Source organism: Pelodiscus sinensis, chromosome 14 (assembly GCF_049634645.1).
Source record: "Pelodiscus sinensis isolate JC-2024 chromosome 14, ASM4963464v1, whole genome shotgun sequence".
Taxonomy (NCBI): Eukaryota; Metazoa; Chordata; order Testudines; family Trionychidae; genus Pelodiscus; species Pelodiscus sinensis.
The window spans coordinates 5,849,095-5,873,846 of NC_134724.1; the positions used below are offsets into that span (position 1 = coordinate 5,849,095).

A 24,752-nucleotide genomic window follows, 5' to 3' on the forward strand; every position below is an offset into this window, starting at 1 on the left:
GAGTTGGCCGGTCAGAGAATGAGTCTGGGATCAGCTGCAATTAGATCTTTAGCTAAACTTTAGCTAACAAGATGCTTGTAACCATTTATAACAACAGACTATTTGTATCGCATCTGATTATCCTAATTAGTTAATTAAGCAACTGATAAGAAATCAGACACGCCACATGTACTCTGGAAACAGGACTCTCTTCCTTCGTCTGTTTCCGTCCTCTGCTCCCTCCAACCACCTCTCTGTGTGGTTGTCACATCCTGTAAGTAGTTGGTTAATTACTAGACTCAGACTTACAGTATATGGGCTCTATGGGTGTGAACTTCGGCTGATATAAAATCAACGTTATTCCCTTGAAGTCAACACAGTTGTGCTGGTTTTCAGGAGCTAAGGATCTAGCCCAGGGTTTCCCAAGCTATGGGTCGCGACCCAAATGTGGGTCACCATTACATTTCAAAAGGGTTGCCAAGTGTCTCCCCAGGTGGCCCTGCTCCCCCCACCCCCCGTTTTTGAATTGCCTTGGGTCACCAAGCCTTCCTGAATTGTCACAATGGGTCCCCAGCTGGAAAAGGTTGGAAACCACTGATCTAGCCCCATATAATCCAGCATTTTGCTTTGTTGCCAAAGGCCAGCAGTTCAAACAGCAGCCGGTGTGTGATGTACACACCTAGCATCGCGAGTGGATGGTTTAACAGTCTGAATACAGCACCGGAGAGGCTGACTTGTGTCACCACGAAATAAACTTCCCCTCCAGAATGGCAGTACAGCTGGGTCTCCTCGGAGCATTGAGACGGTGTTAACAGTTACACGTCGTGCTGAAGAATTTAGGTCTGGAATTACTGCACTGAGGAAGCCCACATCTGTACATCAACCCTGCGAGGATGGTGTGAATTGGTTCCAAATGCTCAGAACATCACTTGCCCGAATGTAGGGAAGTAATTACGGATGAACAACAGTCCTCTCTGGATGGTTTCCTTATGCCTGGGCTGCTGTGGATTAACTAGCGTAACTCCACGAGGAGGCTGAAATTTCTGCCAGGGGGGTTTCCTCTTTCCCTTTTCTTTGGAATGACGTGCTCCTGGATGCCTGGAGAAGGGAAGGAATAGAAGCGCCTAGAGCAAGCCGAGAAGGCAGGAGTGTGAAAATCCATCCCCTTTGAAGCAGGAGCTTGCTCGTTTAGGGCTGGGCTGTGCAGCCCACGCACTGGGGCATGCCCGCTCGCACGAGCGGACGTAGCTTTCGGCGAGGTTATATGTGCGAGTCAGGAGTGCACGACGTGGACCGTGGGCATGTGGTGAGGTTATTGCCGTTGCGATACAGTTGAGATGAGGGGTGGGATGATGAGGAACTGCAACGTATTAAAAAGGGAACAGAGTTGGGAAAGTCATCGTACAGGAATTGGAAACAGGCCATTGTAATCAACCCACGTCTGTCATTCTGGGCTTAACCCTGAGACGTGCTGAGCACCAGCAACTCTCAGTGGACATCCTAGCTCTGACACTAGCAATTAATCACCACCACTAACAATGCAACAGCCACGGCCATGATTTAGGAGAAAAATAAACACCGAGGGCCAGTGTTCCCTCCAAGCTGAGCACTTGGGCAGGAGAAAATGCCACCCAGTTGATTAGCAGAGCGCCCGCAGCGTGTGTTTCTGGTAGCGGTGCACATCAGCACATGCCTTGGTGCATGTAACAAAATTTATTCTGCGCTTGGATGGAAAAAAATTAGAGGGATCATTGAGGTCCTGATTCTGTCATTGATGTTAATGGCTGGTGTGATATAATGGGGACTGTATGCATTAATGAAATCCTTGTATTCACTCTCTTATATTCGCTCTGTTTGCTTTGTTGTGTTGAAGGGCTGTGATGTTGAAGGGCTGTGGTGTTCTGTAGTAACTCTGTGTGTGTGTGTGCCTGCCTCAGTTTCCCTGGGCACTGCAACATTATCTGGATGAGGAGGGGAAGGCTGAGCAGGACTCACTGTGGAAGTATGTTCAGTCTCTCATGTCCTGAGGACCAGGTGACAGCAGATAACACCTTGGGCCCAGGAAACAGGACAGAGGAGTGGGAGGGGCTGCCTAGAGGGCTGAGACCAGTTGCTGGGTGTGTGAGTTCAGTTTTTCGGCTGGCTTAGGGAGAAGGGAGTCTAGCTGGGTTGGGGGGCCGGGCAAGGGCCAGAGCCAGGGGTCTGGGTCCCCCTGTCCTCAAGATGGATTGTACTGATGGTTCCTGTAACAACAAGTCTGTGCTACTTTGTGCCCCTGTCAGCAAATAAATCTTCTGTTCTTCCTGCTGGCTGGTAGATGGGGGTGTAGGGCTGAGTGATTCCCTCACACTCTGACAGCTGGTGAGTGGTATCACACTTTGGGGTGGTACCAGGTACCTCTGGGCCTGAGCCAGAGTGGGAGAAGCAACACCCAAACAAGCCTTTAAAAAATGAATGCCACAATATATATTCGTGCATTGGAAATATTTATCCAGACCCCGTATTTGAAATGATACAGTCTACAACAGAGCCTTGCGTGGCTACAAAATTGGTATCCACATCTGCATCCAAAAAACCGATACTCAGATATCTACGTCCATCCGGATATAAAGCGGATATCTACACATTTGCAGGGTTCTAGATACAAAATTTGTATCCACAGCCGCAAAAATGAGCCGCGGATATCTGCATCCATATCTGCAGCTGTGGATACCCGCACCTATAAAGCGGATATCTGCAGTTTTGTAGGGCTCTAGCCTGGCTTATTCTGGGTCTGTTTAATATAGGCATACACATACATGAGGGGATGCAGCAAAACCTGTCGGTTTTCACTCTGCCTGCTAGCTTTGCTGGCACCTCTTAGCAGGCTGATAAAAGTTCAAGTCTGTTTGCTTTCAGACCCGGACCTTCTGGGCCTAGATGATAAGAAACAGGAGCGCAAAGCCAGCCCACGTGGCCTGGTTTTCAGGAGTGCGGTGGCTTGGTTGTGCCGTGGAAATTATCTGGGTTCGTGTGCCAAGGTCACAGGTTCAAATCTCACCTGCTAGCTGGCGTAAGTGGCACAGATTGATGCTAGGAATCTCTAACGTTAGATCGGCCGCCCCGGTAGAAAAGTTGCAGTGGGAAACCTGACATTTCGCAGCTGTTAGGGAGATGGGGGCAGATTGTCCCACTTCGGCTGGCTGTGGGGTTTCCTGCCCCTTGCTGAAGCATATGGCATTGGCCACTGTCCCCGACTGGGCGAAATGGACCTCAGATCTGGTCCAGTCTAGCAATTCCTGTATCAGTACTGAGCCCCCGGTGGCAACTTCTGGTGTCCATGGGATCCGCTGGATACTTCATGTCTGGAAATGAGCCATGGATTTGAGTGCCTAAATGGGGGATTTAGGAGCCTGACTCTCATCACTGTAAAATGTTGGCAATGAGGTTTGGAAGGAAAAAGTTCCTCTGTGAACAGCATGTGGGCAGAGTGAGGCCTGGCCTTTCCAGCCCGTCTTCATGCTGTTTCTCCCAAGGCAGGCTGTCCGCTACGGTCACCAGCGTCTTTTGCCCTGACTCTCCCGCACCCGAACCAGACTCATTTCCCTCTGACGCTTTCGTGCAGCTGAAGAAACAGGGCCCAGAGTGAAGCTGAGCCAGGCCACGGATCAGTTACGTTGCACTGAGCCTGGGAACCTGGTGACGGCACAGTCCACCAACGATAGCCCTTGCCTCGGTGAATTTGAGTGGCTCTCCTTTGCTCCATGGAGGCATGAATGCAGGTCAAGCAGTCTGTTTTCATCGTAGCGCAACACCCAGGCGGCTTCTGGAGGAGACAAAAGGGTGTTTGCTTTGGGAAAGCCTTTCAGCAAGAAAAATGCGGCTGACCTGTTTTTAGATTCCGAACGTGAACACGCATTGTGAAGCCGGGGCCGCCTTCCGAGCACTCGTTGGGTAATTGGCACCAACAGGCCCAGGGAGCATAATTGGAGCAGTAATAATAAAATTGGCATCAATGAGACAGGCTTTGTGCTGCTTACGTTGGCACGGCGAGGGAGCCGGTGAGCCGTGGGGGCAGGAAATGAATAAGCATATCCCTAATTAACAAACTTCATCAACTAAATGCAGCCGGGGGAACCAAAGAGACAGTGGGCTGCTTTCAATGCATTTCAGGACAAGGGACTAGATGCCCAGAGAGAGAATTAGCAGTTTCTCTCTATTTCAAAACTTTGAATCTTTTAAGTAGTTTCCTTGAATAAACATCTCGGCTAAAATGTCCCCCAACATGGCAGGCGAGAGTTCTCCTTTGTGAAAGACGAGAAGAAAGAGCAGGCGAGCTTTTGCAGCAGCCTTTTGGACTGCACGAGCGAAGTTTGGTGTCTGCTGTAGGACTGACTAACGCGCAGCTAATGCTGCTGGGAGACCTGCAACCCCGTTTGGGCTGAGTGGAAGAGCTGCCCTTGAAACGGGGCCCTCTGTTTCCTTTCCCAAGTTGCCTGATGAAAGCAGCTGGAGGCTCCGTGGGTCGGGGGGCACCCCTGAGTTTCTATGAGTGTAAGAATCTTGGTCGGCAGGTCAGACAAGTGGGGACTGATCCCGCATTTCTTTTGGTCCCAAAAACTCTTGTTGGCGTCACTAGAAATTTTCAGGGTGTGAGGAATTGCAGGATCCAGCAGCCATGTGTTTAGTTGTTCCCCCATGGGGCTGTGTGTCCTTCCGATCGGGATACGTGAACTGGGCTGTCCCTGAGGGTGGATGACTGGCACAGTCACACCATGAATCGCTTAGAGGGAGGTTCTGCCATCACGCTAGGGGCCCTCTCCATAATCAGAGGGCCGTTGGGCAGTGGGGCCCGCAGCGTTTTGTAGATTCATGGGGGTGTGGTTGAGTTCAAAGGATCAACTCAGTGCAACCCTTTTGCATGCTTTGAGCGGTCAGCTTTGTTACACGCCCGTGTGTGCGTGTGGGAGAGAGAAATAAACACGCCCCTGTTCCGCTGGAGGTCAGTCTTGGAGGGATGCAAAGTTAGTAAGAGCTAAGAGATTTCTTAGAAGCTCGTTAGTGTGTTATCTAAGCAAATAATCTGAGGACCAGGCTCTAAATTCCTGGGTAGAGTAGCTGGACCAGAGTGTGAATGTTTCACCTAGCTTTGGAGAAGCCACTGGGCACCTACCACCCATCCAGGTTTTCCCAGGATTATCCTGGTTTTCTCAGGATAATCCAACTCCAGTGCTTGCAGATCATTCCTAGCTCCCCTGTCAACTCCAGGTCCTCTTAAACACAGTCCTCTTGCACTGTGGGAGCAGGTCATTAGGGATGTCAACATGTAGTTGAGTACACGATTAACCGATACGCCTGGGCTAATCGGTTAATCTTATCGACTACACGCACTCCCCCCCTCCCTTGCCTCCGCATGAGAGGCAGAAAGTGTGTGTGTGTGGGCGGGGGGGGACCAGCTTTTAAGCCAGCTCTTCACAAGCACTGGATCTGTGGAGGTGTCAGCCCCTCCCCCACCCCAGTGCTGCTGCCTCTGATAGAGAGGCAGCGCCTCAGAGGATGAGGGGAGCAGGCAGGAGCCAGTCCACGTGGGAAGCCGGCTTTCAAGCTAGCTCCCTGTGCCTATCAGCTGCCACGAGCCACTTTCCCCTTCCCCCCACCCCATTGTTGCTTCTATATCAGAGGCGGCTGTGCGAGGTGGGGGAGACGGAGGAGCCAATACACATGGGGAGCCAGCTTTTAAGCCAGCTCTCCTCACATTCCTCTTGGGGAGGGGGGACAGGGAAGACTGCTGCAGAGCAGCCTCTGTCCGCAGCGGGCCCAGGCTCAGAGACAGCTCTGTGTGATGCTGGTGCAGCTTCTGCACCTGGGGAGCTAGGGCCCCCCGCAGATAGAGGCTTCTGGCTCTGATACAGAGGTGGCAGTGCAGGGTGGCTCCCCGGGAGTGGGGCTGGGAGCGCACTGGCTGCGGGGCCCGCTCCTGGGGACTATTGAATAGTCGTGTCACCGCTACTGTTTTGTCCAGTTACATGACTATTCAGTTCATCGCTGTCTAACATCCCTACAGGTCATGATGAAACGTTAAGGCAACATGATGCTCCTTTCAGTAAGCGAGGCAGGCACATGGGCTTGGGGGCAGGAAATCGCGTGTTCTTACCCTACCGGCTTTGCCACTGACTCGGCCTGTGACCCTGAGCTAGTCCCTTTGCCTCTCTTGGCCTTGGCTTCTCCATCAGTAGCAAGGGGACAATAACACGGTGTAGGCTGTGTGTATCCTATCGACTTAGCTGGTAACTGAACCGAATGGCGGTAAACCAGGGCCGCTCTGTGGAGATGCCTGGCCGAAGATTAACTTCTGCGGCGTATTTATTCCAAAAAGCGATGTTTGCAGCCCAAAACCTTGTTATTTTTTCCAGCCCCCGGGAGACTTTATGAGGTGAAGCTGGTGGCGTTCAATAAGCACGAAGACGGCTATGCGGCTGTATGGAAGGGCAAAACAGAAAAGGCACCCGTGACGGCCGTAGGTAAGAAATATCCCCGTGACTTCTGAGCTGTTTCACTCGCAACCTTCTGCCCGCATGTCCAGCTCTCTTCTGCTCTGCCCCTGGTTCTGATGGCGCGAACAGGACACAGAAACGGAGGCAGACCAAGAGACGGCTGTTGAGCTCTAGCCAAAAATTGTTTCTTGGGCGGCGGCTGAAGAGTTCAGCATGTTATGGGATCAACCTTAATTATTCAGAGTAAAGCATCTTAGAGCAGGGAATGTCTCCCCTCTGTGTTACTACAATTGGTTGCCACTGCACTTAGATGGTCTGCATCCCTTCTGGTCCCTCTCCCGCCCCTGTAGCCCTTTCCCAGAAACTCAGGGGGAGCTGTGCTGGAAATGCAAGCTAGCTCTAGGTTCCACCCATTGTGCAGGGAAGGTCCAGCTGGCAGCAGAGGCCCAGGAGTGGCCCTCTGGGGACCTGGGTTCTATTCCCAGGTCTGACACCAATCTGTTGTAGCAGGCCCTTTAATCCTGCTCCTTGGGCCTCTCTCTCTGCTCCTGCCCTTTGTCTGTTTAGAGTTTAAGCTCTTTGGGGAGGAACTTTTTCGTATTCCATGTTGGTACCTCACCCTAGCACGGTGGGGCCTCTCGTGGCTGTTGTCCTGCAACACATAAATCAAATGCAGCTACCAGGCCGAGTTTTTGAAGTGTAATACAAATTTGTTTCTAAATGTGCCAAAACTACAAATTTGGTGGTCTCATTTGTACAGTGCCTAGCACCATGTTGTCCTGGTTCAAGACTAGGGCTCTTGGGCATTAGGATAATACAGATACATAATAATACAGACATGCACCAGTTTGTTTGTCTGGAAATGGGTGACAGGAGAGGGATCATGTGTGGATTAGCTGTTGTGTTCCCTCCCTCTGGAGCACCTGGGATTGACCACTGTCAGAAGACAGGATACAGGGCTAGATGGACCTTTGGTCTGACCCAGTGTGGTCATTCTTGCGTTCTTATTATTTCTTTCCCTTCGTGGTGAAATTAGGCTATTCTTGCAATCCCCAAAGCATCTTGTGTGTCTATTCATGATGATTGTGTGGCCCAACACTATTTTATCTGATCACCTGACAACCTTTAGTGGATTTCTCCCACACCGCTGACAGGCAGGGCTGTTATCCCCATTACACAGATGGGAAACTGAGGTAGAAGGTAACGAAGTGACTTGCCCAAGGTCACAAAGGAAGCCTGTGGCGGAACAGAGAATTTCTCCCATGTCCCAGGCTAGTGCTCTAACCACTGGGCCCCTCTTCCTCTTGATTCATAAGCATGAATATTTGTCTCCCATGCCTCTGATACTTGCGTATTTCTTTCTTCTTTCTGTACCATAGACCCGCCAGTTCAGAAGGGCCCCCCACTACCCCCAGCCCATGTCTATGCAGAGTCCAACAGTTCAACCTCAATTTGGCTCAGATGGAAGAAACCAGACTTCACAACTGTCAAGATTGTCAATTATACCGTGCGTTTCAGCCCTTGGGGGCTGAAAAATGCCTCTCTCGTCACTTATTACACAAGGTAAGAGTGTCGCACAATAGGCCAAGACAGACAACGGCTGTCCTGTTGGAAAGCAAAGAGGCATGCAGGAGAAATGCAAGGGAACCTTGGAGCTTGGGGCATTAGTAGACCCTGTGCCTTTTTGTGTCCAGGATGCACATGTCTCTGATTTGTGTCTGTTCACTTAATTTCTGAGTCAGGCAAAAAGTGGCTCCGGGAGAACCATCCATATCTGAAACACGTAGGCTGTGTCTACATTGGCACCCCTTTCCAGAAAAGGGATGCTAATGAGACACTTCGGAATTGCAAATCCGCGGGGGATTTAAATATCCCCCGCGGCATTTGCATTTACATGGCTGCCGCTATTTTTCGGCTCGGGGTTAAGCCGGAGAAAAGCGCCAGTCTAGACGCGATTTTCCGGAAAATAAACCCTTTTCCGAAAGATCCCTTATTCCTACGCTTGAAAGTAGGAATAAGGGATCTTCCGGAAAAGGGTTTATTTTCCGGAAAATCGCGTCTAGACTGGCGCTTTTCTCCGGCTTAACCCCGAGCCGGAAAAAAGCGGCAGCCATGTAAATGCAAATGCCGCGGGGGATATTTAAATCCCCCGGGGCATTTGCAATTCCGACTGGTCTCATTAGCTTCCCTTTTCCGGAAAGGGGTGCCAATGTAGACACAGCCATAGTGTGGGCTTAGGAGAAAACACGTTTTTCATCTTTATTTACAGGGACCAGGTTGCCTGCTGGGATTTGTAATTCCCATGTTTTTATATTAAGGATAAAGCCATCTGTGGTAATGCCAGGTTTCTCCAAAATGGAGCTTTGCTTTAAAAATCCTGGTGGGGGGGTGTGTGTGTGTGTGTGTGTGTGTGTGTGTGTGTGTGTGTGTGTGTGTGTGTGTGTGTGTGTGTGTGTGTGTGTGTGTGTGTGTGTGTGCGCGCGCGCACACATGTGCGCGTGTATTTTTGGTGTCTTGTAGATTTACCTTCCAAGTTTCGATGCTTTTGTGGGTTCACGTTGTCCAAATTTTTCTCTGCAACAATCCGTACATAAAAGAATAACCACAAAGACTAGAAATGTTGTATTTTTGTGAATGGAGGCTGAGTCTCACATAATCCCATGACTCCTGGAGCTTGGGCTTTAAGAAACATCGGAAAGGTTGTGAGACTTGTGATAGGCTCGTGAGAGATGGGAGCACTCCCGCTTGGATCCGCTCCATTGCTGTTGTGGGCTCCAGGCAAGCTGCGGAGGCAGCTGGCGATGGGCCGCCCCGGCCAGTTTTAATCTGCTCTGTGTGTCTGTGTGCCTTGGCAGTTCTGATGAAGGGATTCTCATCAGCGGCTTGAAACCCTACACCAAGTATGAGTTTGCAGTCCAGTCGAACGGAGTTGGGATTGACGGGCCGTTCAGCAGCGTGGTGGAGAGTTTCACCCTGCCTGACCGTACGTACCGCCATAATTGGGAAAAAATAGATCCCCAGACTCATGGAGAAGGCCAGTCCCACCCATGTGCCTTGCCCGCCAGTGGCCTCTCTAATGACTATTCTCAGCTGCCAATTCTTTTGTTCCCACGGTGCACTCAGGGGGCAGATGGAGCGTACGTGTGCAGTGAAAGGCTCGGGTGTCCTCTTCCCTGTCACTTGTCGCCCCTTGGTCCTCTTCTGCTTAGAGGCGTTTGAAAACACGTGAGCCATTCCAAAGCACAAGGAAGAGAGGCTGCCTCTGGGCATGGTGAGCCCAGGAGAAAAGAATCAGAACTCAAGAGGAGCGACTGATACGAATCAGGGCAAACGTGCTTAGTTCAGATTTGGGTTTTCTTTTATTTGGGGGCAAGGTTCCCCCCAGAGGAATCCGGCTTCTAGTGAGAAATTGAGCTGCCCGAGGGCGGCTTGGAGCGATGGGTTAATGTGGTGAATGCTGACCAATGTCAAAAAGAGAGTAGCTGAGCCCAGCATGATGGGATAGAGACCGTGGCAGGCGTTCAGACCTCCTGCTCCACCCTAAGGCTGCCAGCGGCTGAGCTCCCTTGGCTCTGGCCTACACTAGGGCTTTTCTTTTGAAATAATCCCTTGTAGGTCGAATTAAGAAGTGGAGCATCCACACTCCCAAGCCTGTTGTTTTGCAATAAGGGGCCAGTTATTTTGAAATCTGTACCCCTGTTTTCCTCGGGGAATAGTGCTAATTTTAAAATAGTTATTACAAAACAGCGGCGGTCTGGTCGCTCTGGTGCTGCTATTTCAAAATAACGCCCCAGAGTCATTCGAACGAATTACTTCCCAGTGCTTCCTGGGGCTCTATGTCGAGGTAGCGCGTCCACATTAATGGAACCTGCCTCGAACTCATTTCGAGGCTTCCCTGTAGTGTGGACACGCTAGTTCGATTTTGTTAAATCGGGAGTAAAGTCGATTTAAGTAATTTCGAACTAGTTTCCTAGTGTAGACGTGCCCTGAGAAGCACTGCTAGCTCCAGGAAGTCCAGGGACAGCCTTTCTTGTCCAGTAGCTACCTCCAGAGGCTGCTTTGGGAATGAGTTTACCGCCAGGGTGGCCTCCCCAGCTAGCATTCCTAAGCCAGCTGTGGTGCCAGGAGAGCTTGATGGGAGGGGAAATTCAAATCCAGAAGGATGCATGAGGTGCAGAGGATGAGAAAGGTATCCGCATATTTTTTATCCAGTATCTGTTACTGAGCTGTGCTGCTGCACCCGCGTTTTCCTGCTGTGCCTTTGCTCGCTGGGCGAGACAGCCAACCTCCTCCCCCTCTTGTTTGTGCTGCCGAGAGCAAGCCCTTCCATTCACTCCGAAGCGAACAGTGAGCAGCCCTGTTTGGGCACCATTCGCATCCACCAAAGTAGGTCCGTGTCTCCCTGGCACGTGCAGGTCACGTCCGGCCGCCCAGCTCCCATGGGCAAAGGCAGCGTTGGCACATGCCTGCTTCTGGGGTACCAACTTGGAGGGTTGCCCAAGGAGCGGCGTTGTCACCGTTCCCCCTTTTGCTATCGGCACGCCCTTTCTCTCCCTCTTCAGGGCCGTCGACACCCCCCTCTGACCTCAGGCTGCATCCAATCAACCCGTACGCCGTACAGGTGCACTGGTGTCCCCCGGTCGAGCCCAACGGCATCATCGTGGAGTACGTCATCCTGTACAATGCGAATGACACGCAGCCCGACGACATGTGGACGCTGCTGAGGAAAGAAGGTGAGCCCCCGGCGTAGCTCAGGAGTGTGTCCGTTGGGTCCTGTCCACAGCAGAGGTGCGTTGACTTTGATCCCAGGTGGGCACATGTGCCAATCCTATTAAATGTCAGTTCAAAATCCCCCCTTTGCCCTCCCCTGTCTGCTTTCTATCGGAGGGGTGGGGTCGTGTGTCTGCTGTCCAGAGACATCTAATGAGCTGGCGGGCAGATAACGTCAGACAAGGCTGAGCTAAGCTGCAGGTGAATTAGAAATACCAGCCGCAAGGGAGCCCCGCCACGGAGAGCGAAGCATGAGCACTGAGAAGAGACTCTTGTGGGAGAGGAGATGGGTTGAGAGAGAGCTGGCTTCGCTTGCCAGCCGCCTCTTTAGCCAGGCTCGAGTGCTCTCCGGATCGGAACTGCGGAGAAACAAGAGCCCACTGCACGTGGAAATTTCCATTGACAGAGCGCCTGGGCTGTGGCTCAGAGATAAGAGAGGCGATGAAAGCTGCAGGGTCGGGCACGTTCGCAGTTGCTCAGAAGCGAGGCTCTGCGAGCTAGAGGCTGTGAGCACTTCGGCTTCCTGAGATCATCCAGAAAGCCCCCCGCCAAACAAGGTCGCGCCCGGGTGTATCAGTTTTCACTGACCGCAAACAGTGCTGGGGCAAAGCCGCTGGCGGGGGGTGAAGCTCCTGCCAGTGACACAGGTCGGCGGGTCTGCTCCATGCAAAGGGCAGTGAAAAGTTAAGAGCTCCCCTGCTCGTTTCTTGCGGTTCGTTCACCCACTGGCCTGAAGAGGGACCGCACTTTTCAATAAGCTGGGCGGGTACGACATCAACAGGGCGCACACTGCACGAGTTACAGCCTGCCTAACCTACAGCTGGGTCTCCGGGTGTAACTCCAGTGGGGAATCCGCTTCCAGCGGGGGTATTTCTAGTGGGATCGGTTCTCAGCCTTACTCTGTGTGTCCGTGACCTGGAAGAAAAGAACCGCTACTGAGGAGGGGGAGAGACGACCCAGAGCGTGGGGGAGGGGTAAGTAAGGAAGAGGATAAGTCCGGGAGAGAGCGATCTGGATTGCTTGATAAGCTGGATGCAGACAATCAATCTGCATTTAGCACGGCCCAACGCTAAGGTAGATAGCTAGGAACAAAGACTGGGGGCCTGCTTACCAGCTGGGGGGCACGAGTCTGGGCAGCAGGGACGTATGTCTGTATTACTATTGCTGTGGATTACCCTAATGCCCAGGAGCCCTGGGCATGGACCCCAACAACACTGTGCCAATCAGCTGTTGGATAGTCAGCTGACCACTGTGGCCAAAAGGCCTAATGCCGTCCTTGGATGCCCAAGGAGGGATACTGATAAATGGAGAGGGTTCGGCCAGGGCTGTCCTTAGGATTTAAAGGGCCCTGCGCAGTGCTGTTAAACTGGTGGCCCTATGTCCGATGGCAGCCCATAGCAGATGACAGTTTTTCAAAGATGTGATTTTATGATCTTCAGCAACACGCTAATGACCTATTTTTAAAACAGATTTTAAACTCAGGTCCTGTCGACTAACACAGTACATTAGGAAACTGACAGCATATACCTGGGGTTGGCAAATGCCTGTTAAATGCCTTCATTACACCTAGACTGGCTCTTTCACAGGTTTGATGTTCTGCTAATAGCTCTGGCAGGCGTCTTCGCTTTTAAGTTAGCCAGATCCTCTCTGGAGGAGGTAGAGCCTCAGAACAGGGCTAGGAAGAGGCAGGTGGGTGGACACAAAGACCCAGTGCTGCCCCAAAATTTCAGGTGCCCTACACAACTGAGTCTTCTGCATCTTGGCAAGGACGGCTCTGGGTTCAGAGCTGAGCCACGAGAGTGAGTAAAGGACATAAAGGGGGAAACCTGCCTTTCAGCGAGAGACACATGTAGCTCAGTCAGTTTAGCGTCCCAGGCAGGTTGCGGGGTGACTTGGCTGCAGTTGTTGAGCACTTCCACGGGGAACAGAAACGTGAGACTAGAACTGTGTTTCCCAAATGGTGTTCCACGGAACCCCAAATAAGGGTTCCACGAGAAAATTCCATTACAATAACTTTTTATGATTTAAAAAAAAATTATATTTAAGCATTTATGAATGTTATTGAAAACAATTTCCATGTATGTTTTTCCATAAGCGTCCCTGTGTAATGCCAACCTAGCCAGAGACTGGAGACCATGATGTCACTACTCAGTCAGTCAGTGGTGCGATCACCTGTTATATACCCCCATAAATCCCCCTACTCACTCTCAGGGAGAGTGGACCCCGTGGGTGATCGAATACGAATATACTAGCACCGCGTCGGACAAAGTCGAAGCTTCAGCTGTCAAACTGGTTGCTTATTATTCTCCTTACTTATTTGTAGTGTACTTTTTCAGCTCTGTATATAAAACTGTTATTAGGGGGTTTGCAAAACTCTTTCAAGATTGAAAGGGTTCCGTGGCCACATAAAATTGGGAAACACAGACTAGAACCATCTCCAATGGCCGGCCTTTGAAACTAGATCCATTCAGACTGGAAATGTGGCACATGTTTTTCATCGTGATGGTAACTAACGATTGGAGTCGCTTGCCAAGGGACGTGGTGCATTCTCCCTTGCTGCAATGTAAGCCGATTGCTTCTTGTCCTGATTGTGAACTGTTAATAGCTACTCTCTGAGAATGCTTATCCGAACAGTTATGCACCCACCTTATAGTAGTACATGAGTGAAGTTTCACACATGCTGGACCTGGCTGCTAGCAAGCGTAGTCGTTAGCGAAAACTTAACTGCCCTGGGGTAGAGAAGGTACCTCCTTACGGTGTGCTCCTTATGGTGTAGCAAAGAGAGCGGAACACAGTTCTGAAACCCCCCTCCCCCAGCATTTAAACTCTAACCATTAAACCTTCTTGCCTGCCTTTTTGAACAGGAAATATTTTCAGCACGGAGGTACATGGCTTGGAGAGCGACACCAGGTATTACTTTAAGATGGGAGCGAAGACAGTGGCAGGATCTGGGCCGTACTCGAACGTAAAGGACGTGCACACCCTCCGCGAGAAGCTGTCAGGTATTCCAGTGTCTGCTACCCACGGCACAGCCTCGAGGAGTCACGCTGAGCGTTGAGCCACGCTCCTTGCGTGCCCTTAGTTAGTCGTGCCAGGTAGCTGTGTGTGCAGGCGAATGCGTGAAACCACCTGATCCCGCCATGTGCTGCACACGGTATGAACATGCTTACACCAGTGCAGGGGATCGAGACAAATTCAGTGCACACAGCTCCTGGTGGCAGTTGCCTTTATGTGTCTCGGGGCAGGATTTGGTTCTAATTCCCCACTTTGTGGCAGCCACGTTAGCTCACGTAGCGTTAAGGCCGCTGTATTTTAGACAGGTGCCGGTTTGTATCTGCTTCTGCGGTCACTGCCAAGTACTTCTTCTAATAGTGTGCATATTGGTGTGTGTTTTACGGGTCCCGCTGGAGGTCCACTCGTCCCATTTCCTCTGGGCTTTGGGGAATACTAGATCTCAATCAAGTATCAGAGAGGCGGCCGTGTTAGTCTGAATTTGCATGAACAACGAAAAGTCCTGTGGTACCTTATAGACTAACAGATTTATTGGAGCATAAAAAGCACAAAAGCTTATGCTCCAATAGATCCGAATCAGTAATCGGTGCCTATAATAAACACTCCCAAAGTTGATCGCGTCAGATGCACTGCGTCCCTTTCCTATTAGAGCGCGAGACACTGATCATCTCTGTCCTTCACCTACTAGATGTTCTGGACATCCACTCGGTCACCGGGATCATCGTGGGAGTCTGCTTAGGTCTCCTCTGCATACTCTTCTGTATGTGTGCCAGCTTCCGCAGCAGCAAGCAAAGGTATGCATTGCATTTCTGGACAGCAAGTACCTTGCAGTTTCTTTCCCACATTGAGAGAGAACAATTGCATATCAGGCTCTTACAGATGCAGGCTGTAAGAATAATCTAGGCCATTCAGTATAAAATTCCTTCTCCGTAATGTTGCTTTGAGGGGCGTGCCTGCCAAGGAGCGCTTTCTAGTGAATGTCGTCTCCTCTGCTGGTGTTGCATGCTGTTGCAGTTGCTTCTCTTTAATTAGTATTGTTAGAGTAATTATCTTTGGACTAAAATAGAACGCTAATTGCCAGCAAAGAACATTGTCTTTTCCTCGTGTCTATGGACGCGCAGTACGGCTCTGATGTGTTTGGGTGCCCGGCTGATCATTAAAGACAGGCCCCGAGCTTCTTGCTGGGAAGTCTAGTACAGGATTCCCTTTCTTCCTGACGTAACGGAGCGTGTCAGCAGGGTCAGACCAGATCCTCAGTGGGGGTATGTTGGCCGAGCCAAGTTCTACTCTCTGTGCCAGCACCTGCCTGGAGGTGCCGAGAAAGGAAACCATTTGAAGTCCAACTTTTGACATCAGCTGTGGTTGTCGAGAGAGGCCTTGTGAGTAGGGATGTTAAAAAGCGTTTGTTTTTTTCAGTAAACGTGTAACCCCTGACATTTTCACCGTTTACACGTTTACCGTGGTGCTGTATCAGAGGCAGCGAGGGGTGGGGGGCATGTGTGTAACCAGGAAGTTTAACCATGAGCCCATTTAAATGTGCACACTATCACCTCCCTAATTGTGAGCGGGTGGATTGAGCACAGGGCTGGGAACTAGGAGCTCCCGAAGTCTCATTCGGGCTCTGCCCCAACCCACCCCCTCCCACAGCCTCTGACATGGGGATGACGAAACGTGTCAGCTCCCCGCGGGCGCACTCATCGTGAGAGGTGAATTCTAGCCGTTTTGCTCACGTTACAGGGCACGAAGCACCAGCCGGTGGGATCCGCTGGCCGGGGGCAGCTTGTAGAGACTGCACTGTGCTGGCGACAGTGCCCTGGCTCAGGGTGTATTGGCACAGGGCGCAGGCATTGGGTCTGAACCCTGAGCCCTGCACCCCGCGGAGCAGACCACAGCCGAACAGGTCCAGAGCTGGTGCGAACAGCCCAAGCAGAGAGGGGCACTTTGGTCCAGCAGCTACCAAATGCTCACAAGCTGGGACAGGAAGCACCTTGAGCTCTGATTGGCTGGCCAGGAGAGCACAGAGCTGTCAGCCCTCCGAGGTGCAAACCTTTGTTTGTTTCCTGTCCCCTGCAGGGAGGCTCTGCCGGGCCTAGATTCTCAAGCAGCCGGGAACCACCCCTCCTATCACCGGGGCAGGCAGGGACCGCCCGGGCCCAGCGCCAAGTCCGATTCTCATGAGCTGGAATCGCTCATGTCCCCGCTGTCTGAAGAGGCGCCCTTGCCCCTGCTGGACATCACGGAGCTGACAGAAGTGCACAGCCTCATCCATGCCGGCCTCCCCGATGATGGCGTTCGCGGGATAAGAAAGGTATTGCCCGTGCAAACGCTCCCCGTCGCCTGGCTCAGATAGGCCTCGTAGCCTGGAGCGGCACCACGGAGCCACGCTGTGGTGCACCGAGTCAGGGTCTGATTTCCCCTCTGGCTCTGGAAAGTGCTGGCCTGAATGCCATGCTAGCAAGGCGGGCTCCGGAATCAAACGAGTATCCATCACTAGAGAGTATGTCCTCTCGTGTGGCTATCCTGAGCTATCCCCCCCCCCCCCAACACGCTGCTTTTCCTATCCAGCTGTGGTAAAAATTCCCCAGTTCCTACAGAGAGACCATCTCCTCACCGGTGACATACCCCTGCGATGCTTTGGGGGTCCACCCAGACTATTAAGGGGGTGAGTCACCACCTGCCCTGTAGCTCTGGATGCTTCTGTGCTGGGCAGTTTTGACTCAGATCTCCACCACCAGCAGCCGCTCTCAGCACAACGACCTCCCCATGGCCTCCACCAGCCTGATTCCGCCTTGCCAGGTGACATCAACAGCCCTTCCAGTCCTGAGTCACTGCAAACCATCTCCCTTGCAGCATCCAGCCCCCCTCACAGGAGTTACCATGTTCACTGACTCCAGAGAGACAGCGTGCATGCCAACCTTCTAGAAGAGCAGAAGCTGCTGCCCTTAGGCTCAATACAAAATACTGAGAGTAATAAAAGAGTAAGGCCTTGTCTTCACTCCGTGGAAGTTGCCACGATCGATCTTCCGGAGCTCGATTTAGCGAGTCTAGTTAAGACTCGCTAAATCAAACTCAGAGGGCGCCCCTGCTGGCTGGCAGCCGGTACTCCTGCTCTTGTGAGGAGTAATGGAAGCCAACGGGAGCGTTTTTCCCCCATCGGCCTCCTTCTGTGGGGTTGCCGCCAAGCTGGTGTAGCTGGAGTTGCGTACATTTAAACCAAGCTGCCAAGTCTAGTATAGACCTGGCCTATGTCTGTTAGCAAAGGGCAGCGATGTAAGTGATAGGCAAGCAAGCATAGAAGACGCAGATGTGGTTCCAAGTCCAACCAAACAAAGCACCCTTTCTGCTGACAAAACCTCCCTCTCAGCCCCTTACACCTTTAGTCCAAGGAGGTTTCTCACTCATATTATGTGTCCAGCAACTCTGGCCTTCCAGGCTAAGAGAATGCAGCTCTCAAGGCTTGAAGGGTGCTGTACCCCATTGTCCTGCAGTGGTGGACACCTCAAGTCTTTGGACGCATCAAGTCTCTCAGCAGGTCCTGATATCCTCAAGGTTCATGTCTGTTTGGAAGCCCTGCTGGGGGTTTTGCTCGCTGTGTTCTCCAGGGAGCTGATGCCGTGTTAGTTTTGGCAGTCCCCTGGGAGTTTGCAATGCAAATGGTATGCCTGTGGTCCCCGAAGTAAATGGACGTTCTTGCTTTGTGGTTGCCTCCAAGAGGTGCTGGCCATTCTCCTTTAGAAAAACCTGCTTTGCCTCCTTGGTTTGTTTACCAGCTCCAAGGCAGAGAGTATCCAGAATGTCACGTACAGCATCACATTCGTACACTTAGTGTTGAGTTTAACGGCCAAAGTGGGGTTCAATCTCAAGGCACCTTTTAAATAAGTATCATGACAAGAGAGAGTGAGGTGTATTGAGCTGCTCCATCCAGGTGAGTTTTAGGATTTCAGGCTAGAGGGCCCTTTGCCACCTGCTCTTAGGGTCACATCCAGTCTCCTGTGTGCTGGAGAGACCCAACAGAAAAGCAGGGGAGAGTCCCGGAGCTCAGTCTGCTACACTCCTGTGACGCTGATCCATAGATGCTGTTGTAGCTTCCAGACGGGGTAGATCCTCTGGCTGCCAGGATACCGTCTTGAGGAGGGACGGAATAGTGGCTGGAGCTTCATAGTTATAGATTCGTGACTTGTGGCTTCTTCTGCCTCAGTTCAGCTCCACCTCCTCACTGGAGCACAACTCTGGGGCTAGAGCAGAGAGTCTGGCCTCGCAGAAGTGCAGTTCTTCTGCTCCATCCAGGTCCTTCGTGCCCAAAATGGAGGAGGGTCAGGGTTTGTTCCAGGCTTCTGTATCCAGTCCAAATGTCCCAGTGGCCTTCGCAGCTAGAGAACCAAGGGGAGAGACAAGGGGAAAATGTCTCACCTTCTCAATCTACTCAGCACCATCATGAGTCCGCTCGGACCAAACCATGATCGGCCCCTAGAATTTCATAGGGTTGAGACTAACCGAGTTCTGTAGGAAACAATTAGGGATTTTTAGAAATTAAACCTACAGCATTTAAAAGAGACATAATAGGCTTTCTTTAGCTTTTTCCATCCTGTGGAATGAGGACATAGGAGAGATTTCAATCTCCACTATATTCTATGAGATGGTTAAAAATACTGTATAGGAAGGTCCCAATGACCTAATTTTGGACTTTCCCATAAGGGTTCTGCTGAAAGCCAGACCTTACTGTCCTGCATCAGCCAGCCGTGCAAATTGTGCAGAGGGATTCCCCTTCTCCAAAGGCCAATAAGTCAATATAAAGGCTCCCCTTCGGCTTCTGTAGAATTTGAAGGAGGTTCCTTCTTAGCTCCGTGAGCTCTTCTGTAAAGTACGTCTCTCAGAAGACCCCGCAGTATCATATTGCGATTCTACGAAGGAGAATTTCCTCCAGCCTTTTGGTGGACTCCACTTTGTTGTCTGTCTGGTCATTACTCTGGTTCCTTTGCAAACCGGGTGCAATTTCATCACCTTGACCAAGAAACTTGACTTTCCTCTTGACTAAGACTATTAGTCTTAAGACTAATAACTGTACCAGGATCTTGTGGCAATCTGTAAATGAAAAGTGTGATACTCTACCTGAAGCAGACATGATGGGCTTGATGCAGAAATGATGGGGTGAGATTGTAGGGCCGGTGTTAGGCAGAAGTTTGATCATAATGGTCTCTTCTGGCCTTAGAATCAGACGATGCTGGCAGTTTCTCTTTGGATTGAAGCGATAAGAGTCTCCAGTTAGTTAAAAACACAGACAATGACGCTCAAAAGGGAGAGCATTGGGAGCAAAGCCAGAATGCTGGGTCTGAGCATTTGTACTGAGACATATCTGAGGCTTTTTATAGAGGAAATTGGTTTGACCTGTTTGATATTGTGGATGCTCTCCGGAGCCAATCCCTTTTGTGAATCTTGCTAAAATCTCAACCTCCGTGAGATCTTGCGGCCATGAATACCACAGATTAACAATTGGATTTCCAATGCAAATATTTGTGTTAATGAATTTAAGTGTGCTTTCTACAATACGCTCTCCAGTATTCATTTAAAATGGGCCGTTTATATAAAAATGGCATTCTCTAGCATCGGGCGAATGTAGTTGAAGGGAGCTTGTGTTTTTATTTGTGGAGCTATGTGTTCGGAGGCATTCTCTGAGCATTGTGTAATTTGCCTGACATTGCCTCATCTTTCTCGTCTCCCTACCCCCCCCTTTCTCTCTCAAGCTTGTCTGAAGCATTTCATTCCATTAGGGAACCTTTAATTGGCCTAATTTAGTTAATCTGTTTATGTCTTTCTTTGTAGCCCGGGGAGAGTGTGTAAGGTAATTAGTAGGTTGAGTAAAACAGGCGCATTGTGAGCACCTGGGATCTCATGTTTGCATCAATCATACGCTTGTATGTCACTGGTGTTAAGGTGTATTCACGAGATCAAACTTTAATCAGATCTAAGTGCCAAATAAAGGAGATGTGCGAGAAGCTAGTTCTGCAGCCCAGCCTTGGAGAATTTGCCTCTCCAGGGGAGAATGCGCAGACACATTCTGTTGGCTACCTCACCTCCTTATCTGCCTTAACCGTCACCAGGGTCCGAGCGATTCATCTTGGTTTCCCAGATGTCCCATCGGATCAAGACTAACAGGAGAGAGAGCATGAGGTTTCCAGTGTGGCGAGCACAGCTCATGGCACTGTTAGTATCTAAGGGTTGGGTAACAGCCCTTTCTATGAAATGAGTTACGTAGCCCCAAAGCTCTGATTCAGGGGTCCTGCAGGTAAAACTCTCATGATTGAGCGACTTTTTTTCCAGCCCTTTGGGGATAATCCATCCAGACCTCTCCGTAGATACTGGCCCAGAATTTAATGTCTAGAAACACAAGATCTGCTCCCCGAAGGAGCGTCAGCTACAGCAATGCCAATCCCAGTCTGTTCCGGATTTGTCTGGGGAGAATTTAGGGTCCCAAAAGCTCCGTGTTGGAGTCCCATCTTGTGGCTGGGCAGATGGATTATCAAGGATCAAAGGTTTGCAAAGTGGGCAGCCAGGCCATAATTGAATCTGCTGAGAAGGAGACTGGCTAATGTGCCTACATCCAGCATTTCACTTTCATTCCTCATCTGCTAGAGCTGCTCATAGCTCAGCCGGCCCTGGCCGCCTGCGTGGTGGAACTGTCTATGCTATGGAGACGCACACGTTCTATTCAAGCACTGTGATGTCTTCTGCAGCCCCTGGTTTTGATTCCCAGTCTCCAGAAATCCAGACTCCCCAGTGAAATTATAGCGAAGACCCTCCCGGACTCAGCGAGCAGGAGAAATGTGTGAAAGTTAGCTTCTGGAGGCCAGAAGTTTACAACCTACTAAGAACCTGGACCCCAGAACTCAGACAGGAAGAAACTTTCTTCTTGTACACGGATTCAATCAGTAATGCATTTCTGGGGCATCTGTGTTACCCGCTAGTCAGCAAACTGTATGTCTTAACCTGGAGGGTGCCAAGGAGAAGTGCACATGCTTGGGGCAAAATCTGCCACCAGATGGGATACATTAAGGCTCACAGCACTGGCCTCACACGGGGCAGGGAAGGGAGGCTACCCCCTGAAAAGGCTCATACAGCAGCAGTGCACTCTGGAGTCTCAGGAGGCATTGAGTCTGGCCAAGCATAGAGCTCCTGCTGACATGGGGCACATCCCTATAGCTCCAGCTGTGGCTGAGAAGAGACAATTTCTTAACAGAGGAAGGCTTGCCCACTGGTTCGGGCACTGGACCATATGGGAGACCTGGGTTTGGTTCCCTGATCACCTATGGCTTGACAGTGAGCAAGTCACTTGAGCCTCCCCGTGCCTCAGTTTTTCTCTCTGTAGAATGGGGATATGAACATTGCACTGGTGCTCAGGCGTGAATAAAGACTGTGAGGTGCTATGAGGCAATGGTGAGAGGGGCTAAATATGAGTGGTGGTCATTACAATACTCGTTAACCTTTTCTTGGTTTGGGTTTTTTTCATGAATATCTCTAGTCTCTTCCCTAGCAGAACTGTAACTCTGCACCATCGTGCCGTGGTGCACACTGAGAAGCAGCTACCACCACTCCCAGTCCCCATATGGAGCACTTCAAAATCAGGTAGGGGGGCCAGTGAATGCTAAAGAAATTATATCGCTGCTTGTGTTTGGGAAGAATCAGGCCCTGAGTTTGTGGCAAAGAAAGGGATACAAACGTGAGGGAGCATGTCTTCAAAAGTGCATGTGGGATGAAGCCTATAGATAGGGCCCTACCAAATCCATAGCCATTCCAGTCGATGTCATGATCATAGGATATTGAAACCTAAAATGTCACGTGTTGCAATTGTAGGTATCCCAAAAAGGAGTGGGGGAGAAGAAAGTAGGGTTGGGAGCGGTCCTGGTACCCTGCCTTCTGAGCTGCTGCAGATGCTGGGCGGCTGGAGGGCAGCAGCTGCTGAGCAGGTGTCAAGCTTTGAAGGAGGAGCCACCGCCAGCAGCCGCACAGAAGCCCGGCATGGTATCGCCACTCTACCTTCCATGCTGCTGCCTGTAGAGCTGGGCCCTTGCTCAGCAGCTGCCACTCTCCTGCCGTCCAGCTCTGCAGGTGGAATACGGATGGCATGGTATGGCACAGCCACGCTCACTGCTGTGCTGCTGCCGGCTGGCGCTGCCTTCAGAGCTGGGCATCTGCCAGCAGCAGCCACTCAGCTCTGAAGGCAGCACAGAAGGGAAGCAATAAAGCAAAACCTCTAAAATAACCTTGTGACCCCCTCCCCCCCCCCACATCTCCTTTTTGGGTCAGGACCCCCAATCTGGTCTCCACCATGGAATCAATTTCAGATAGGATCAAAGCGCTCAACAGACCAGATTGCACAGATTTCATGATCTGTGATGCGTTTTTCATGGCTGTGAATTTGGTAGGGCCCTATCCATGGGGTCACTCTCAAAGCGGAAGAAGAGGCTACTTGCTGGGTGCAGTCACTGAGAGGACTTCCCCGTGTGTGTCCCTGTGGGGGCTCCGTTACCCACCCTCCTTCCCCTGCTTTGCAGTCCCCGTGTGCACACGCAGTGAAGCGAGGCCCGTCTGCCCGGGCAGCAGCATAGAGCCTCCGTGCGGGACACAGGCCCCGTGGGGGTTCCGTGCATGCGTGAGACAAACAGGCACCGCTCTCAAAAATCACAGAAGCGCCGGAGGCATTGGGCACCAGAAGTGAGAGCCAGGCGGGGACGCACGTCTCAAATGCAGCTGGGATTTCCGAGGCTGAGGAACCACTCCCCTCTCTTGGATCGCCGTGAAGGGCACCGACAGAGAGAGAACAGCAAGGGGGTTTCTTAAGTGATTTATTTGCCCGATTTTAGGGCGCAGGCCTGACGTGCCACCACTGGGCTCTGGACGAAGTCACGGTGCAGAGTCGTCTTAGCTCCATATTGATTCATCTCTGGGTTTCCACTGGATGCGTCTTCACTGCCACGTTGGCACATTGCCCGCCCGGACCCTTGGAACTCAGCTAGCAGAGGAGACACTCAGGAACTTGCCACTTGCCCGGCTCCTGTCACTGAAGGAAGAAACCTCCCGTCACCTCCCCGATCCCTGGGAAGCTGCAAGGGAGATGCACAACGGCACGATTTGCAAGTCTTCTCATCTGTTCATTGCTACACCCAGGTCACAGTCTCTGTGGGGAGGAGGGATCCGATTCCTGGTGTTAGAAGGTTTGGGGTTGGCCATGCTACAGTCCCATATCTCTCCCGTGCTCCCCTCCTGGCAAGCGGCCAACTCTCCAGAGCATCCGCGTGGGACCCTTGGAGGAGACTCGGCATTTCCCAAGTCAGCCTCCCCAAAAGTGGGGGTTAACCCGGATGGTCTGGAGATCAGGGAGAGCTCTGTTCCCTCCCCACGCCGCCGCTGGGCGCAGTCCCCGGGAAAGGACGATGTGAGACACGTCTCTGAAAGTGCCCATTGATTCCGTCTCACTGGTGCAGTGTCCCTGGGACTGTCCCCCTCACTCCACCCTTCACTCCTCTGCCACTCAGGGCAAGAAGCCGGGGTGGCCGTAACGACACAGCTAGCCCATGCCCCTGCTGTGACCGGAATCGGAGAGTTAAGGCCTTTGCAGTGCACAACGTGGCCGTTCCCCTGTGCTTGCTCGGAGCGAGCGGGCACGGCTGTCTATCCTCCGCCAGAGGCTACGCCCTCTTCGCCCCTGGCAGTCGACCTGTGGGTGCAGATTGGACAGTCGCCAGAGGGTGGTCTCTGCTGTCTGGAATCAACACAGACACTAGCCCCCGGGAGAAGCCTCTAGCTGGTCCCCCTTGGGGACAAGGACGGGTTTCCCCCCCTATACTCAGCCCTTACCCACTAGTCTGAGTTGCACTGTCTCGTGGAGGGAATTCAATGCCGCTCAGAGTGAGGGACCCCAGCAGAACTAGGCGGCTGTTTTCAGCTCCTACTGATCTCTCTCTCCCTGTTGGGATCGAGTGTAACCGTTCTGCCCAATGTCTCCTCTGGGCTGGGCCCTTCCTGGGGTAAGTGCCCTGCCCTCCCTAGGCTCCCCCTGGTGGCTTTGTGGGGGAAGAAGCGAGCGCTCTGCTAATTTGCATATCTTCTTCCGATCACTTTTTTGAAAGTGTTTTTTTCAAAAGTGAAAGCAGTTTAGACTTTTTTTTTTCGAAAGAACCCTGTACACCTCATTTTTTAGGGAAGAACGGTTCTTTCGAAACCCCCCCATCTAAACTGCTTTCGCTTTAGAAAAAAACGCTTTTGAAAAAGTGATCAAGAAGATATGCAAATTACCACCAAATCTGCATATCTCCTTTCAAAAAAAGAACATAGTCTAGAGGTGCCCTATAAGTGTGTTTCTGTAAAAATCCCGTGGCCACAAAAGGCTGGATTTTTTTAATAACTTATGAGCACGATTTTTCCTTCCCATAGATTTTTCACCAGTGTAATCTCATGGGCTAATGTCGAGTTACTTCCGGAAAGTGAGCCAGAACTGCATGATATTTAAATGGCATGACCACC

At 51.3% G+C, this 24,752-nt stretch overlaps 1 protein-coding gene across 4 annotated transcripts in view; it reads left to right on the forward strand.

The window, feature by feature from the left end:
• IGDCC4 (immunoglobulin superfamily DCC subclass member 4) overlaps positions 1–24,752 on the forward strand; it is a 235,593-nt gene that overhangs the window by 181,693 nt on the left and 29,148 nt on the right. For all 4 annotated transcript variants that reach the window (XM_075896896.1, XM_075896895.1, XM_006129178.4 and 1 more), the window contains 7 exons: positions 6,372–6,479; positions 7,832–8,015; positions 9,308–9,435; positions 11,015–11,185; positions 14,087–14,224; positions 14,923–15,028; positions 16,308–16,542. In XM_075896896.1, coding sequence (XP_075753011.1) covers positions 6,372–6,479; positions 7,832–8,015; positions 9,308–9,435; positions 11,015–11,185; positions 14,087–14,224; positions 14,923–15,028; positions 16,308–16,542 — 1,070 coding nt within the window. The remainder of the gene's footprint in view (positions 1–6,371; positions 6,480–7,831; positions 8,016–9,307; positions 9,436–11,014; positions 11,186–14,086; positions 14,225–14,922; positions 15,029–16,307; positions 16,543–24,752) is intronic.